Source organism: Xyrauchen texanus, chromosome 11, assembly GCF_025860055.1.
Source record: "Xyrauchen texanus isolate HMW12.3.18 chromosome 11, RBS_HiC_50CHRs, whole genome shotgun sequence".
NCBI classification, from domain to species: domain Eukaryota; kingdom Metazoa; phylum Chordata; class Actinopteri; order Cypriniformes; family Catostomidae; genus Xyrauchen; species Xyrauchen texanus.
Window position 1 is genome coordinate 44,068,907 of NC_068286.1, and position 18,692 is coordinate 44,087,598.

Consider the following 18,692-nt stretch of genomic DNA (forward strand, 5'->3'; position numbering starts at 1 on the left):
ACACAGGCACCGGACTGTAAAAACTTGCAAGCAGCAATTCTTCTATTGATAGTGTCCAAATGCCTTTAATCAAATCAGTTAGGACAACTGGGTGAGCGCTTTGTCACTTAATTATTATTTATTAACCAGAATGATAAGGTTTACAATGTGCCCCCACTTCTCACTTCTCACACATACATTTATTTCAGATCGATCCTACCCCTAAATGTAGTAAATAGAAAAATTAAAAAAGGGGAAGAAAAAAAGTCAATCATATATCAACATCTATAAAAATTGTAAATGAGTCAGTAAAAACCCTTCTAACAACTGTTTATTTTTGAGATTAGAGAGAGAAAGGTGAAAAGAGATGCTGGTAGGCTGATGGAGGTCAAGAGATGGGCTCGAGGAGAGATGGAGTTGGCAGAGATAACATCTGAACCTTTCAGCTGAGGGAGCCCGAAGCAAGGGTTGATAGAGGTGCTGAGATAAAATCAAACCTCCCTCGTGCCTACTACTAAAGGAGAGCAAGACAGACTGTGTTTGAGAGAGAGAGCGGGACAGAGAGAGAAAGAGATAGGAAAAGAGAGAGTGTGAAGGAGAGAGAGGTCATATTCAGCAGTCGTCTTTCCCTTCCAGACACCTCCAGACTTTATCATCAGCCAAATAGAATGGCCTGTGGTCAAGGGAGAGAGAGGGAGAGAGAGAGAGAATGAATCATGATTCTCATAACACTACCTGAAACATACATATAATTCACACCCTTTAGAAATAGTGAACCTAAAGGGATAGTTCACATAAAAAATGAAACTTCTGTCACTCACCCTCTCTGTAACCATTCGCTTTTATTGCATCTTTATTTCGTACAATGAAATTGAATTGTGACAGGGGATGTCATTCTGCCTAACATCTCCTTTTTTGTTCCACAGAATAAAGAAATCATATAGAGTGAGCTCATGATGACAGATTAGACTATTACAAATGTATAGCTATTAGACTTACAAATGATATACAATACTGTGCAAAAGTTTTAGGCACTTTTGAAAAATGTTTTATAGTGAGGACATCTACTGTATATAGACAGTCTAAATAGTTTTCTTTTAACAATTGACATCATTCAAAGTCCAGAAACCATAAAAAATAGCTAAATCAATATTTGGTGTGACGACCTTTGCCTTCAAAACCAACATAAACACACAGATCCACCTGGACACAGTTTTTCTTGGTTGTTGGCAGATAGGATGTTCCAAGCATCTTAAAGAACTTGCCACAGTTCTTCAATCTATTTAGGATGTCTCGATTGCTTCTGTCTCTTCATGTAATCCAAGACTAACTCAATGAGGTTGAGATCCGGGCTCTGTGTGGGCCATGCCATCTGTTGTATTACTCCTTGTTCGTCTAATCAATTCTATTTTCAAAGGGAATGTTTACATCTAAAATGGATATTTCCTACTGATACACTAAAAGTAGAATATATCAAATAACTGTTTTAAGACAAATACCGTTTTTGTGAAAAATTGTGAAAGCACTGTTTGCTATCAAGGCTTGTGCAATAAAATCGCTTTATAGCCTAGCCTTTATTGTGCAATGTTTTATCCCATATTTCAACTCCTGTCATGATGTATAAAGCCAGTAAACTCTGTAACTTTAAAACTGTTAGGATTAACTTCTGTGTATGTGCTACCAAAACCAAAAATAAATTTTCCAGTGGGTGGATTTTTCTCGATGTGAACGGTCCCTTTCTTGTATACTTTTTATGTTGTTGATTATGTTGTTAAGTAAGCAAAGCTTAACAGTATTTATACTTCTGTCAGGAAGACTTGAAGACTTTTAAGATGACATTTATTTGATGAATATAAAACAGAAAAGTAATGTCCCTCTTTGGCGTAGGCCCCATCTGGCGGTCCGAATAAGTTGTACTCGGAACAGTCATATTCTGCCGGAGATAGGAGGCAGGGGCGAGGTGCCTACCCTGTGCAGGACGGGACTCAACTGGTGGTGGTGGGGTGGTGGAGGTTGCCGTGTTAGTACACTAAAACAGCAATGTGATAGATTGTGAGCAGACTTATAAAGCAATGGCTTACATGTGATTGGCTAGGAGTTACCCAGCTAATGGTGCGATGATGTACAGCTGCTAGTCTTCCCGCTAGAACTACGCTGTGCATACATACAATCTTTTAAAACCAGTATTTACAAAGTACTTTATAGACATGCATTGAATAATATACAGATTAAAAAATGAAAATAAGAGAGCTAAATCAAATTAAAAGAATACAAATAGAATAAAAAAATAAGAGAGCAAAATACATGTAAGAATGAAAAAATGAAATGCATAAAAAAATTCAAAGAATATTCCTAAAACGTATTAAATATGGAAGAAAATGTAATTATGGCAACACATATCCAGAGGCTCTTCTACCATAAATGTGATCCCACAGCTAAAAGTACCATTTTAAAACTTTACCGCTCAAATAACTCACATTATGAATAAAAGAATGAAAATATGTGCTGTAAACCCTTTAGATCATGCAGTTTAACATGTAAAAAAACATTTTTGTGTGTTATTACAAAATGAGAAACAAATCAAGAGTATTTTCAAAAAGTATGTTGCAGTTGCTCTCAATTGAGCTTAAATTGTAAATTGTATGGACTTGAAACATTCCTATAAATTGCACCAGAGCAGTTGTAAGCTGCCACTGAAATGTGATTTATTAACAATTGTGTACAAGAGGAGTTAGGAGTTAATCCTTATAGCTATGAGTTTGTGTGTATACTGGCTCCTGTGTCCTTCCCCTCACAGATTTTATTGAACAGTATCTCATTCTCAGTCATCTTCCTTTCTCTTGCCATCTCTGTCATCTTGTGGAAATATCCACTCCCTAAATCAACTATTTATTTCTGTCTTGATGAGTTCACCATACCCTAAAATGAAATGAAAGGGAAGGGACAACAAGCCTGCAGAATTGTGGCTGGGATAATAACAGCCAGGACAACATTTGGCTGACCATGTTCTCTGGTTCTCCTCCAACTCCCTTTTGTGTGTGTGAATGTGTGACGCCTAGTGTGGTTCCAACTCATTTCAGTGTTAAACCTCCCAGTGTGTGTGTTTGTGTGTGTGTTTGTGTGTGTGAATGTCATGTTTAAGCTGTTTTCAGTCCTAAATCTCACTAAGACGACTACTGCTGGATATGAAGAATTTAATCTTTCAATCTACGCACAACCTGTAAATTTAAGTCACAAACACCCACACACACCTTGTTTTGATGACTTGACTATGACTCAGCTTTTTTTTATTTGATTATATCTATGTGGGACAGGTTTTGTCAACATAGTGGGGACAAACGTTGTTGGCAAAAATAATAAGACCTGAAATCAGCAACATTATGCCCACAGAAAAAAATCTTTGTGTGTTTGTACATATATAATTTATATATATATATATATATATATATATATATATATATATATATATATATATATATATATATATATATATATATATACACTGGCGACCAAAGCTTTTGCTCTTATTGAGAGAAATTGGTACTTTTATTCACCAAATACTCATTCAGCTGACCACAATGTATAGTCAGGACATTAATAATGTAAATGTAAAAATTACTATATAAATGTTCAGAACTTCTTAAACCACTTCAAAGAGTTCTCATAAAAAAATCCTCCACTTGCAGCAATGACAGCTTTGCAGATCCTTGTTATTCTAGCGGTCAGTTTGTCCAGATACTCAGGTGACATTTCACCCCACACTTCCTGTCTTGTTGGGCACTTCTCACACACCTTACAGTCTAGCTCAGGGGTGCCCACAATTTTTTGTGTGATGATCTACTTTTAAATGACCAACTCAAGATCTACCAATTAAAAAAAAGCACAGTTTCATTTAAAATAAGAAAATGCTTGTTGGGACTACTGCATGTATCCCTACATGGAATTCATCTTCTAATTAAAATATATATAACAATGTTCAATGTTGATATCATTCAGTTTTAAAACTAAACGCAAAACACCTACAGCACAATAGATTACAATAGCCAGGGCATTTACCTTATTCTGATGACTTGCCCAGGAATCAGACAGTTTTGCCTAATCCGGGCAGTAGTATCGCAATTTCACGCTCTGTTCTCAGAAGTCCTTGGAAGGCGCGTATGCGCAAACCTAGTTGTCATGGCAACTGAATAAACAAAACCTTGCCTGGTCAATATTTACTCGTCAAATGCAAGTCAGACAGAAACTAAAAGAAGGAAAGACATTATATTTATTTTTATAAAAATTTTACGAAAGTACATTTACATTTTGTGCGATCTACCAGCATTGCCTTTGCGATCGACTGGTAGATCGTGATCGAAGTATTGGGCACCCCTGGTCTAGCTGATCACACAAAAGCTCAATGGGGTTTAGATCCATAACACTCTTTTCCAATTATCTGTTGTCCAATGTCTGTGTTTCTTTGCCCACTCTAACCTTTTCTTTTTGTTTTTCTGTTTCAAAAGTGTCTTTTTCTTTGCCATTCTTCCCATAAGGCCTCCTGAGTCTTCTCTTTACTGTTGTACATGAAACTGGTGTTGAGTGGGTAGAATTCAATGAAGCTGTCAGCTGAGGACATGTGAGGCCTCTATTTCTCAAACTAGAGACTCTGATGTACTTATCCTCTTGTTTAGTTGTACATCTGGTCTTCCACATCCCTTTCTGTTTAGAGACAGTTGTCCTTTGTCTTTGAAGACTGTAGTGTACACCTTTGTATGAAATCTTCAGTTGTTTGGGCAATTTCAAGCATTGTATATCCTTCATTCCTCAAACAAATGATTGACTGATTAGTTTCTAGAGAAAACTGTTTCTTTTTTGCCATTTTTGACCTAATATTGACCTTAAGGCATGCCAGTCTATTGCATACTGTGGCAACCCAAAAACAAACATGATGTTAAGCTTCATTTAATGAATCAAACCACTTTCAACTGTGTTTGATAAAATGGCAAGCTATTTTCTAGTACCAAATTAGCAATTTATCATGATTACTCAAGGATAAGGTGTAGGAGGGATGACTGCTGTCTAGATTTGATCAAAAATGACTTTTTTCAAATAGTGATGGTGCTGTTTTACATCAGTAATGTCCTGACTACACTTTGTGATCAGTTGAATTCCACTTTGGTGAATTAAAGTACCAATTTTATTCCGAAACAGCAAACCCTGTTTATTATTCCAAACTTTTGGTCGCCAATGTGTGTGTTTGTGTGTATGTACACTCACCTAAAGGATTATTAGGAACACCTGTTCAATTTCCCATTAATGCAATTATCTAATCAACCAATCACATGGAAGTTGCTTCAATGCATTTAGGGGTGTGGTCCTGGTCAAGACAATCTCCTGAACTCCAAACTGAATGTCAGAATGGGAAAGAAAGGTGATTTAAGCAATTTTGAGCGTGGCATGGTTGTTGGTGCCAGACGGGCCGGTCTGAGTATTTCACAATCTGCTCAGTTACTGGGATTTTCACGCACAACCATTTCTAGGGTTTACAAAGAATGGTGTGAAAAGGGAAAAACATCCAGTATGCGGCAGTCCTGTGGGCTGAAAATGCTTTGTTGATGCTAGAGGTCAGAGGAGAATGGGCCGACTGATTCAAGCTGATAGAAGAGCAACTTTGCCTGAAATAACCACTCGTTACAACCGAGGTATGCAGCAAAGCATTTGTGAAGCCACAACACGCACAACCTTGAGGCGGATGGGCTACAACAGCAGAAGACCCCACCGGGTACCACTCATCTCCACTACAAATAGGAAAAAGAGGCTACAATTTGCAAGAGCTTACCAAAATTGGACAGTTGAAGACTGGAAAAATGTTGCCTGGTCTGATGAGTCTCGATTTCTGTTGAGACATTCAGATGGTAGAGTCAGAATTTGGCGTAAACAGAATGAGAACATGGATCCATCATGCCTTGTTACCACTGTGCAGGCTGGTGGTGGTGGTGTAATGGTGGGGGATGTTTTCTTGGCACACTTTAGGCCCCTTAGTGCCAATTGGGCATCGCTTAAATGCCACGGCCTACCTGAGCATTGTTTCTGACCATGTCCATCCCTTTATGGCCACCATGTACCCATCCTCTGATGGCTACTTCCAGCAGTATAATGCACCATGTCACAAAGCTCGAATCATTTCAAATTGGTTTCTTGAACATGACAATGAGTTCACTGTACTAAAATGGCCCCCACAGTCACCAGATCTCAACCCAATAGAGCATCTTTGGGATGTGGTGGAACGGGAGCTTCGTGCCCTGGATGTGCATCCCACAAATCTCCATCAACTGCAAGATGCTATCCTATCAATATGGGCCAACATTTCTAAAGAATGCTTTCAGCACCTTGTTGAATCAATGCCACGTAAAATTAAGGCAGTTCTGAAGGTGAAAGGGGGTCAAACACAGTATTAGTATGGTGTTCCTAATAATCCTTTAGGTGAGTGTATATATATATATATATAAACAATGGGGAAAAAGTCGATTGAAAGTCTGAACTATTATACAATAACAAACTTGTGTGTTTGTTTAGGTAAATTCATGTTTTTCTACACCATAATCATGATTTTATTTGCTCTGCCTCTAGCAGTAATGTGTATGTATTTTCAATAGGGTCATTTGAGCGAATATAATATTTGAGTGAATAGAAGCTAATTATATGGTGTGTAATTGATAGTGTGTGAACAATTTTGTGCGTGCGTGCCACGTCTGCTGTTCTTGCCCCCTAACCTCAAGTCTGCTTCTAACATCAGTCTAGTCAAAAGGTGAGATGTGTTGCAGAATCTACTAGACATGGAGCAAAAGGTCTCTCAATTTAAAGAAAGCAGTGTCATGCGATGGCAAAGCCAACTACATGTGTTAGATACACAATATGTAATCTATTGCCTGAAATGAAAAGAAAACAATTATATTTAACTGCATAGCATAAATAAAGGAGACAGATCTCTATCTGTCTCACACACACTCATGCTCATCATTGCAGAGGTTTACGTCAGAAAGGCTTGGACTAATTCAGCAATGACGACATGAGAGCACTAAATAAGTTATTGAATGGAGATCTGCTTTAGTGAATAGAGCAAATTAAATTAAACAAGTTTAAACGTGTCCAGCTTCATCTCTAATCACTGTCTAAAGTGGTTGCGTTTGACAAGGTTGGAAACACAAACCGTATTTCTGATGATGGTCTAAGATAGGCCTATTTATATATCAACATTGCCACCTTCTGATCACAAGCAAATACTACACCTGTTGTTAGGTTTCTTCTGTGTTCCCCTCTTCGTTCTGTAGTAAATGGCATGTTGAATTTAAACTCTACACTGAAAAAAGAAAATTAATTTTTTTAATCAATCCATATTAAAGAATTAGATCACACAAAAATGAAATTCTCTCATCATTTACTCTCCCTCATGACATCCCAGATGTGTATGACTTTCTTTCTTCTGCAGAACACAAATTAAGATTTTTAGAAGAAAATTTCAGCTCTGTAGGTCCGTACAATGCAAGTGAATGGGTGCTAACATTTTGAAGCTCCAAAAATCACGTAAGTCAGCATAAAAGTAATCCATATGACTCCAGTGGTTAAATCCATAAATTAATATTAATATTTAAGTTCTTTTTTTTTTTTTTTTTACAAAAAAATCTCCACTTTCACTTTCAAATTCTTCTTCTTGTGTTTTGACCATTTGCATTCTTCATGCATTTTTCCACGTACTGGGCAGGGGGGAGAATTTATAGTAACAAAGGACTTACCCACACCTATCATATTGCTTCTGAAGATATGGATTTAACCATATGGATTACTATTTTGGAGCTTAAAAATTTTGATTCCCATTCACTTGCATTGTATGGACCTACAGAGCTGAAATATTCTTCTAAAAATATTTGTTTGTGTTCTGCAAAGAAAGAAAGTTATACACATCTGGGATGTCATGAGGGTGAGAAAATGATGAGAGAATTGTAATTTTTGGGTGAACTATCACTTTTAAGGTGCATTAAGTGATGGTTGTCGCAAGCAATGCAATATTTTGCATGCACCAGTCAAACAACTGCCATTAAGTAGAATGGAAACATTAACGGTAAGCTCTTAGGTTTATGAACCTCCTTGATCCTGAAGGACGGAGAGCATTTCTGACGGGCTTGGAAGTGCGTGACTTTTTTTCCCGCTGTTTACAGAGCAAAGATCTGTCATAAGAGACGGACCAAATTTCTCAGTACACCTATTGTAGTGATATCCGTCAGGGACATTTAAGTGTGCTATTCCAAAAAATCACTTGAAGCACTTTTAGGTCCACGACAAATGGGTCATCTAACTTTTCGTTCCTCAATATCAAATTATCAAAATGTCATTTCCTTTATAGTCCTATTGTTTATAGAACCAACATGTATAATATATATAAAAAAAAGGTTTACTTTTATATAATGCTGCAAACAGATACAGTGCTTGCATAATACACATTAGAATGCACTTCGTGCTGCTCCCCCTAGTGGACAAAAAACCTTCAAGGGGGACTCATGATGGTTATATACACATTATATACACATTACAATATGATAACTTCATATAAATGCTGAAATGAGTCAAAATGGGGCAGGGGCACCCTGGGGCGGGTGTGGCTCAGGTGGTAGAGCGGGTTGGCGGTTCGATTCCCGGCCCACACGACTCCCCATGCCGAAGTGTCCTTGGGCAAGACACTGAACCCCAAGTTGCTCTCAATGGCAGGCCTTGCATGGCAGCTCTGCCATCATTGGTGTGTGAATGTGTGTCTGAATGGGTGAATGCATCACAGTGTAAAGTGCTTTGAATATTGTTAAGGTTAAAAAGGCGCTATATAAGTGCAGACCATTTACCCACTGATAAAAATGTCATCACTGGCCCTGTAGCTTTAAGTGACCCCCTGAATAATACGCACCCTTTCAGTACATCACACTCTAAACTGTCATTAAATAATTAAGAGATAAGATAGACAGGATAAAATGTCAGCCTATCTCTTAATCAACACACACACAAAAACACACACTCACTCACCTTAAGGATACACACCTATCTAGTGTGACAGAGTGCTGAAAACTTAAGGCTGACACCTGATACCTGCCAATCAACCACAGAACGGAGTGTAGTATTACACTCCCCCATCTCCTCCAGCAATCAGCGATTAAGCAAAAAAGCTGTTTTTATTGCTCAGAATGCATCAGATTATTTTGATCAACGCATTATAAAACATTCTTTACATTCAGTCATTTGCAGCAACAAGATTCCACCAAGGTTTGCAAAATGAGGTTGTGTTCTTCAATTACAACAGGATCCATGTTGAGAACGGAACAATTGTTTTGCATTGATGTCATCTTATATCAATAGGGTCTTGGCAAGATGGTAACTAATCTCGTGAATCAATGAACTGTCCACTTAGTAAAGAGATTGTCTGACTGACATGTAATGTGACCAGCCAGTTAGATAGTTTTGTTTGTACTTGCCTTTTAGGGCTTGGACTTGTTTTAGAGATGGGATTGGCCGACAATAATCCTTCATAATAATCAAAAGTAAATCAATCAATTTTATTATTATTATTATTACCATTTTGAAAAATAGTAATTTGAAACAGCAGGCGACAAAGACAGTAACATTCAACATATGTGAAAAATAGGCATATGATATTAGCATTCTAACATAACTGCACATGTTAGATTAACATTGTCAGGCATACACACACACAGCACTACAAAAAGACAGATCATTTAGCGATGCCAGGTTTTCAAGGCTCCTCATGACATTTCATCACAGTATAGCAGTGAGTGACCGAAGTCTGGCAATTTGATAGCAACATGTACAAGAATTTCTCAGAATGAGGGTTGCCATCATGACCCATCAATGAGGTCATGGGAAAACAAAAAAACGAGTCAAACCACTTCAGGGTAGTGGAGCTTTCAGACTAGGCTCACTGAAGTTCCTTTGGTGTTCAGGTTAACTTACATGACAATCAAGGAAGAATCATCAGAAAGCAGGCATTAGCAAACAAAATATGTAATGTTTATTTAACATTAGTATTTTTGTTTGTCTTTATATGTACATGACAACACTTACACACGTGAAAGACACTTTGAAATCATTATGAAATAAAAAAAAACAATTACGTCTACAAGAAACAAGGAACTGGTCAAGAAAAAGAAAATGAGCGGCAATGAAAGGAATTAATGTTGGTGAACTAGCATTGGAATGAAAATCAGTATATAAAGTAAAAGCTAGACACAAACAGGCTCAAGCAACCCCATTCAAGCTTATACAAATCCACATCAACATACTGTAGGAAATCACTTGCTTACAATCACTTAAAACCACACACACACACACACACACACACACACACACACACACACACACACAGTCTTTAATGTTAGAGCCCATTTGCAGCCTGTTCCTCTGTTGTTAACCATCTAATATTAATACTGAAAAATCATACAAAACAAACAAAATAAAAACAATTCTAATCTTTAAAGTGTGTGAGCGTACGTCACTGTTTCACCAGTCATAGCTTTGATGCATTTGCAGCCAGGTGCAATTTCAAGTATGGACAGTCTTCAACGCTGCTTGGCTGTACAAATGCATTAAACCTCGTAGTAAAAAGAGTTTCATATCATTATGCCTTCAATGAATCTTCCTTATGCTTGTTATGGTTTTGAATTGTGGCGTTGGTACTTTTCTATGCCATTGACTGTTTTGTATCTGGGATCTGACCGACAGACAAAAAAAAATGTATGAATAGTGGTGAAACTTGATAGTGCAGTTGTGATGTATTATAACACACTTTACAAGAACTGATAACATCTACAGTACAATCTCTTTATAATGCAACACAAAATGCCTACTGGCTCAAATATAAAGTGGGGTCCAAATTCTCCACAATGAGAGTCCAACAGTCTAGGATTTCAAATTTCACTTGAACATGAAAAATAATAGCTTTAGAATTTTGAAATATATAGGCCTTAAGTTGTATGTAAACTGGATTAGAAATGTCATTTCTAAGTCACTACTAAGTTGTATACACATTTGTGATACTGACCATGGTAACTCCTCCTTTGTATTGTAATGTAAGGTCAGCAAACCCAAGCATTCAATAACATCACAATGACGCTCATTGGAGCATTTTCAAATCTTGCTGGGATAACATGGATCATTAGGTTTTCCATAAAGCTGTCGAGTCCATCCCAGCACTTGTGCAAGGGGTCATTAAAGCAAAAGGGGACATACCGAATACTAAGAAATTCTGAAATTCAACTTAATTAAATGCAACATTTCATCTGATAATGTAAATATTAAATTAGACAAATGTAATATACAGACTTATGGACCCTGCTGTGTGTTATAAAGTGTTGACGCAGGTGTTGACGTCATATCCTTAACAGTGTACTATAACTGTTAAACTCTAAAGAGTTAGAACCCAGCATCCTAAAATCACATTGTCCAAGTGTGATAGGCCTTCATCTACAACAGCTAACAATTCCTTCTATAGGTAATTTTACACAAGTTCATATTCTTATAATCCTTTTATAAGACGTTAAAATCCTTTCAAAACATGTTGTCATACGTAAGAATTTCACTGGAAGGTACCAATTGGTGATCAAATTTGATAAAAAACAATTTCCATTAATCAAGTGTCAGTTTCAAATGTTTTGGTGCATTTAAACAATCATACACTACCAATGTGAGACTGTTATTGGTAACACTGCAGTCCAACATTCAGTTGTAAAATCAGCATATGATTCTCTTATCAGATTGCCCAATGGCAATGTTTTAAATAAAACCTCTGTGTGAGAATGCACTTTAACGCACAAAAACTTGGCAGAGGTTCTGTCTATTGCCATAGACTATCAAAGCACCTGATTTGAGGCGTTCATTATGGTAAAAGAAAAGTTAAACAACCAAATGTTAGAGTGAAATGTTACCAGAAATGTTGCTTTTCACAGAACTTCCTTTGATGAAAATGGATCACATTTAAAAGACCCAGTAGAGCACCATGGGTAATGTTAGTTACAGTACCTAAATACTCCAGGTCACACCAGGTCTATTGATGTGTGGGAAGGTGGTAGGGCATGTTAGCAAACTAACATGTTAGTTACTTTGATTTCAACACACCTCTGATACGCATTCGATTGACAAATAGTCTAGTGTCTCCAGGTCAGTTAACAAAAAGTTGTAGTCTCTTTGGGACATTTTGAGACACGAATGCATCCCCTCACACTGTTTAGAAAAATGTAAAGGTCCTCTTAATAAAATAAACCATACAGTAAAGAATTAATTAAGAAATGTACTGAGAAAGGGTTCAAACTTCAAAACCTAAACATCCATGAAGCAAAACAATATTACAGGTAAAATGGCATAACTATACAAATAGGACTCACGTGTGAAGAGAAACGTCTAAAGAAAAACTACAGTTGATAATGTTAGCTGAGAACAACAAAACAAAGAAACTAATGGGGAAAAGTGGCAAGGATAATCTAGGAATGTTAGTCAACCAACCCGCATCCCACATTTATCATAAATGGAAGCAGGATTTCTACTTTTAACAGCTATTCTCGTTGAATTTCCTAGCAGCATTAACAGCTAACTAGAAGCTAGTGACGATTTTATTGCTTACAAGCAATTCAGTTTTAAGTTAGCAACATGTGCTAGACTTCAAAGATTAGAGCAAGGCCGGCAACATAAAAATTAGCGAATTTGCAGCTAGCATTGTTAGCCTCAGGCGAATGGCTGAAAATGAAAACAAAGTGTGGACGGAGTGTGAGACATAAATACAGAACATAAATTAAAATTCAGTGCACAACATTAGACAGTGCTCTGCGCACCAAATAAGTATGTAATTTTCCCAAAAATTAATTATAGTTGCATAAATAAATAGATGTAAATCTCTGTATTTGGATGTGTAGTAAAACCTGATGCCCCACAGTCATCAAATCTAACGCTCACTTCACAAGGAAAAACTCAATATTCAGGAGTTATCCATATATGCTTTCTGCTTTCGTTCCTTTCTTTGGCTTCCCACTTCCAGAAGCTGGTTATTCTAGTTGGTTTGTTTCTTTGTTTACTGACCCATGTGTTTATTTCCTGGATAGGCCCTGTTCTAAGTAAAGAGTAGTTACTTTCTTTAGTAAAGCGTTAGTTTTATTTATCCTACTGTTCTGTTGTCGTCGTTGTTGTTGTTGTTTGTTTGCTTTTTCACTTTAGTTTCTTCTCCATACTTTTAACTTGGCCATTTCTTTTGTGATTTCCGTTTGGAATTCCATTATGACAGTGCCCGTTAACCTTCTCCACTGGAGTTGAACCAAGCCCCAGCCATGACTGGATGAACTTGCCTATTCGGTATAGGCAGTAACAGATGAGAACCAGGCACACTCCTATCACCACAGCAACGTCCAATAAGAAGTACTGGTAGGTGGAGATCTCGTATACTGCAGAGCGGAGGTGTTTAGCGCCATGGTGACGGAGTATATAGCTAATCCAGTAAACCGCTCGATTTACAGGATGACCAGGTTGATCTTTATGAATCTGAGACAACAACTGTGCTTGCTCACGATACCTTAATAGAGAGAGAGAGAGAGAGAGAGAGAGAGGAACTGTTTCAGAACATGAACATCTAATACACAGGGTTCCTGTCTAGATCAATTAATTTCCAAGACATTTGCAGTTGTTCAAGGATTTTTTTTAAAGCTGCACAACGGAAGATTTTTTTGGTTAAGTGAGTACATACAGTAAAAAAATCTGTTCAAACAGTGTTCTTGTCTTACCCCAATTGACTAAAGTAAGCCTACAACATTGATTTATACAGCAATTTCAGGATTATGCCATTCATCATCAGGCATAAATCATTACAATCATTCCCTATGCAAGTTGTTTACTTGCTATAATGCTAACATGCGAAAAAGATACATATTTAAGTACTTTTGAACTTCTGGTCGGCAGCAGTATAAGCGTTCATGTCACGAGAGGGCTTAGTTAATGCGGCCTCTCGTCTTACCTATTCGCGTTGGCATGTTACGGACGTAATCTCACGTTTTTCTCTCAATTAAGATATCCAGGATAAGCACACAAACACACCATTGTGAAAAGCATACAGATACAAATACAGATCTAAACCAAAACCAATGAAGATTTCGTACAGCATTCCTCCAACTCAGTTGTAAACAGCGCTGCTCTTCCATGTGTGTCGCACGAGCGTCTTTCTTGCGTGAACATGCCAACGCGATTACATCATACGCACATATCGCTGCTGACTGGAAGCGATGATTTATAGTTAAAAAGTACTTAAATATTGATCTTTTTCTCACCGAATTCAACCGTGACGCTTTATAAGACATTAATTTAACCGCTGGAGTCGTATGAATGATGTTTATGCAGACTGCATCTGTGTTCAGATGAAGAAAGAAAGTCAGACACATCTGGGATGGCATGAGGGTAAGTAATTTATTGATTATTGTGTGAACTTACCCTTTAAACATGTTTTCTGTCCAGGTTGTTGAAGCTTATATTGGTTGCCATGGTTTGTTTACCATTCGCAAAGTGTGTATAGGTTTTCCGATGGTTTCAGGATAATTTAAAACTACATTTAAAAGCCACAATAGGCTACAGTAAGTACAAGGTAGGTGGTGGTGGCATAGTGGGCTAAAGCACATAACTGTTAATCAGAAGGTCGCTGGTTCGTTCCCCACAGCCACCACCATTGTGTCCTTGAGCAAGGCACTTAACTCCAGGTTGCTCCGGGGGATTGTCCCTGTAATAAGTGCACTGTAAGTCACTTTGGATAAAAGCGTCTGCCAAATGCATAAATGTAAATGTAATGAGCCAGATTCGTAACAGTTTTTAAAGATATACAGCACATGTACATATACATTTTTTAGCGTTTATCTCTCCTATTTATCTTTACTACCACAGAAACAATTAAGGAAACTGCTTATTATTGTAACTATTATATTGCATATTATTTTACTGTATGTTTAATAAAGTACATTTCACCATCATCATAACTGAATACTCTTTTTGTGTTTGTATTTTCCATTTTTTTGTGGATGGATTGTGCAGCATTTTAAGCACATGGACAAGGCGGTTAACTCTGCTTGAGCACGAAATACGCCAGCCTCCATTGTTGAAGGAGTGGAGTAGATACTGGTCTTAGTACCAAGGGGCGGTGCTAGGCGTGGGCATCCAGGGCTTACACCACAAATATTTTTCATCATTAATCATCATGTAGTGTTGTCAAAAGTACCACTGCTTTGTAACAAGTTGATCATAAAATATAAATATATTTTAATATTAAGTAATATATGTATAAATGGAGAGTGGTCTTTTACATTATCAATACAGTCATATTTAAAAATGTACTATATAAATGACACCTCACAGATGTAACATTTAATTCACTTTTATTATGAAGTGTATTTATATTCTGATATTTCATCAATGCCACATTAGTAGGCTGTTCAATACAGGTCTGGGCTAAGCCCTGAATATTCACTGACTGTAGAACCACCCCTGCTTAGCACCAAAAAAACTGTCTAGCTTTTAAGAAATGTTTTTAAGTAACCTTGGTTTTATGTATGCTCTAAAACATGATATATTTGCATATTTTTACACCTTTGCTAATAAAAAACATCATTTTAGAACGGCATTCCTGCTTCCTGGTGTGATTCTCCTTGTGACTACCTTGGTCCCTGTCAAAAAGGTTTCAACCATAGATGTCGACAGAAAGCCCAAAAGTTCCGTAGTGCAGCTTTAAAAATCATTTATAGAGATTGCCGAGGCAGCTTTTGGGTCAATTTACAAGTAAGGTACCAATCGAAAAAATTCTCTCATCATTTACTCACCCTCATGCCATCCCAGATGTGTCTGACTTTCTTTCTTCTTCATAACACAAATGAAGATTTTCAGAAGAATATCTCAGCTCAGTAGTTCCATACAATGCAAGTGAATGGTGACCAGAAATTTGAAAGTCCACAAATGACATAAAGGAGGCAGAAAAGTAATCCATAAGACTCCAGTGGTTTAATCCATGTCTTCTGAAGCAATACGATAGGTGTGGGTGAGAAACAGATCAATATCTCCACCTTTACCAGCCACAACCAGTAGGTGGCTGAATGTAAAAGTGAAAGTTAAAGTGTAGATTTAAATTTACAAAAGTATCTGTTTCTCACCTACACCTTTCATATTGCTTCAGAAGATAGGATTTAACTACTGGAGTAATATGGATTACTTTTATGCTGCCTTTTGGACTTTTAAAATTCTGGTCACCATTCACTTGCACTGTGAGGAACAAAACGGCTGAAATTGTATTTTAAAAATATGTATTTTTCGGAAGAAAGAAAGTCATACACATCTGTGATGACATGAGGGTGAGTAAATGATGAGAGAATTTTCATGTTTGGGTGAACTATCCCTTTAAAATATTGAATTAAGTATGCGTACAGTATTAGTATACAAATGCCTCCAATCAAACCCTTAACAGACAGAATGTTATCATAATAGCTTGTAGGCAAGTTTTACTCTTCAAAAGCACTTACATAGAACAGTAACTTGTCAATGAAATATTTCAGAGCAAATAAAAACAATATATATATTAACTTTTCCAGATTTCCATGATGTTTCCAAACCTCTAGTCACAATTATAAAATTCCCTGATATTTTCAGGTTTCCCTAAATGTGGGAACCACAACTAATCTCTAGAAAGTTTGCCTTGTTATACTGGCTACAAGATGGCACTCTAACATAGCTTCACTTCCTACACTCTTCTTTGTCCAACTCTATGATTCTAATTTGAACATCTAATGGTTTGGAGTGCCATGCTTACCTGCCATAAGCAATCTAAGCATGGATCTGTTCTTCACAATTCAGTGAATGCCAAATCAGTTATGCAATGAATCAGTTAGCAGACTGATCCAGCAGATGACACACTAGCAACTTGGTTATACTCTTAATCCAACCTAAAGACCTAAAATGCAGCTCAGCTTCTAGAATAAATAATTATCTGGATTGTTTCTAAATGTATTCATGGTTTAGGCTGCATTCCACTTTGAAAAACTATCGATCTGCAAATATTGCTTATTGCGGGGTCTTCAACACAAGTCTTGTTTATCATTAAACCTGAGTAACCCCAATTCAACAGCCATTAATCATTAACCCGCCTCTGTGCAAGAGTTTGGGTTTGGATTTCTATTACCTGTTTCTTAACAGAGAAGTGTGTGTGATAGTGTGTGCAGGCATAATCAATTTCTAGATTATTTTGTCTTTCAGTTATTAACTACCTGTTTTTTACGGGCATGTTTTTGTATTTTTTGTATACATATTTTACCTTGTGTCTGTAATGACATTAACCATGGCAGTATAAAGGTCTTCCTCGCTCATTCTTTTCCACTCCAGCATTATTCCCATGCCTTTGGCCTGAACCCGCGTCATGGTGTCATAGTGATCTCCAAACAGTGGAACACCCACCACGGGCACACCGTGATACATGGCCTCATAAATACTGTTCAAGCCCCCGTGGCTCAAGAAGGCCCGTGTGTTTCTATGGCCTGTTGGAAACCAAAAACATTATATTTATAATTATTGAACCAACAATTATTTATAATAAATAATTTAACATTATTAACATTGATTTTGAAAGAGACCACAATAACCTCAAGTTAAATCATACATGGGTCTTCTTTAACATGGTTACATCAAATATGTAATTATATGTAACTACAGTGCTGTTTCTATACAACAAACTATCTAAATTCGCTTTAAAAAAAATTGCCTAAACAGTATTAAAATCTATTAAAATTGTAAAAATAAGTGCTGCTTGCCTGTGTAAAACTTTCTACCACATTGCAAGGGTCTTTTTGGTGGTTGCTAGGGCATTGCTGGATAGTTGCTGGCCTAAAAGAGTCAAAAGAGCCTGCAAGATATTCTGGTGCCTAGATATGGGCAATAGTAGGATGCTTGTCTTAGCAAACGCCACTAACTACAACTGCCGTAGTTCAAATACAAATACAGCAGATTCACTTACTCTTCTAATAGATTTATTTATTTTTTATTTAATCTCACTACCGTTAGTTTTACAATAGTTAAAACATGTAAATATATACAGTGCATCCGGAAAGTATTCACAGGACTTAACTTTTTCCACATTTTGTTATGTTACAGCCTTATTCCAAAATTTATTAAATTAATAATTTCCCTCAAAATTCTACAAACAATACCCCATAATGACAATGTGAAAGAAATTTGTTTGAAATCTTTGCAAATTTATTAAAAATAAAAAATTAAAAAAAAATTTAAATTACATGTACATAAGTATTCACAGCCTTTGCCATAACACTCAAAATTGAGCTCAGGTGCGTCCTGTTTCCACTGATCATCCATGGGATGTTTCTACAACTTGATTAGAGTCCACCTGTGGTAAATTCAGTTGATTGGACATGATCTGGAAAGGCACACACCTGTCTATATAAGGTCCCACAGTTAACAGTGCATGTCAGAGCACAAACCAAGCCATGAAGTCCAAGGAATTGTCTGTAGACTCCGAGACAGGATTGTATCGAGGCACAGATCTGGGGAAGGGTACAAAAGAAATGTCTGCAGCATTGAAGGTCCCAATGAGCACAGTGGCCTCCATCATCCGTAAATGGAAGAATTTTAGAACCACCAGGACTCTTCCTAGAGCTGGTCGC

The 18,692-nt window shown here is 37.0% G+C and overlaps 1 protein-coding gene across 1 annotated transcript in view; it reads right to left on the bottom strand.

The window, feature by feature from the left end:
* Positions 1-9,122: 9,122 nt before the first annotated feature.
* The window catches only part of ugt8 (UDP glycosyltransferase 8), a 33,755-nt gene continuing 24,185 nt past the window's right edge, over positions 9,123-18,692 (bottom strand). Inside the window, exons 5-6 of the mRNA XM_052137396.1 lie at positions 17,333-17,552; positions 9,123-13,570 (exon numbers count right to left, since the gene is read on the bottom strand). Of these exons, the coding sequence (XP_051993356.1) occupies positions 13,210-13,570; positions 17,333-17,552 (581 nt within the window). The 3' untranslated portion in view covers positions 9,123-13,209. The remainder of the gene's footprint in view (positions 13,571-17,332; positions 17,553-18,692) is intronic.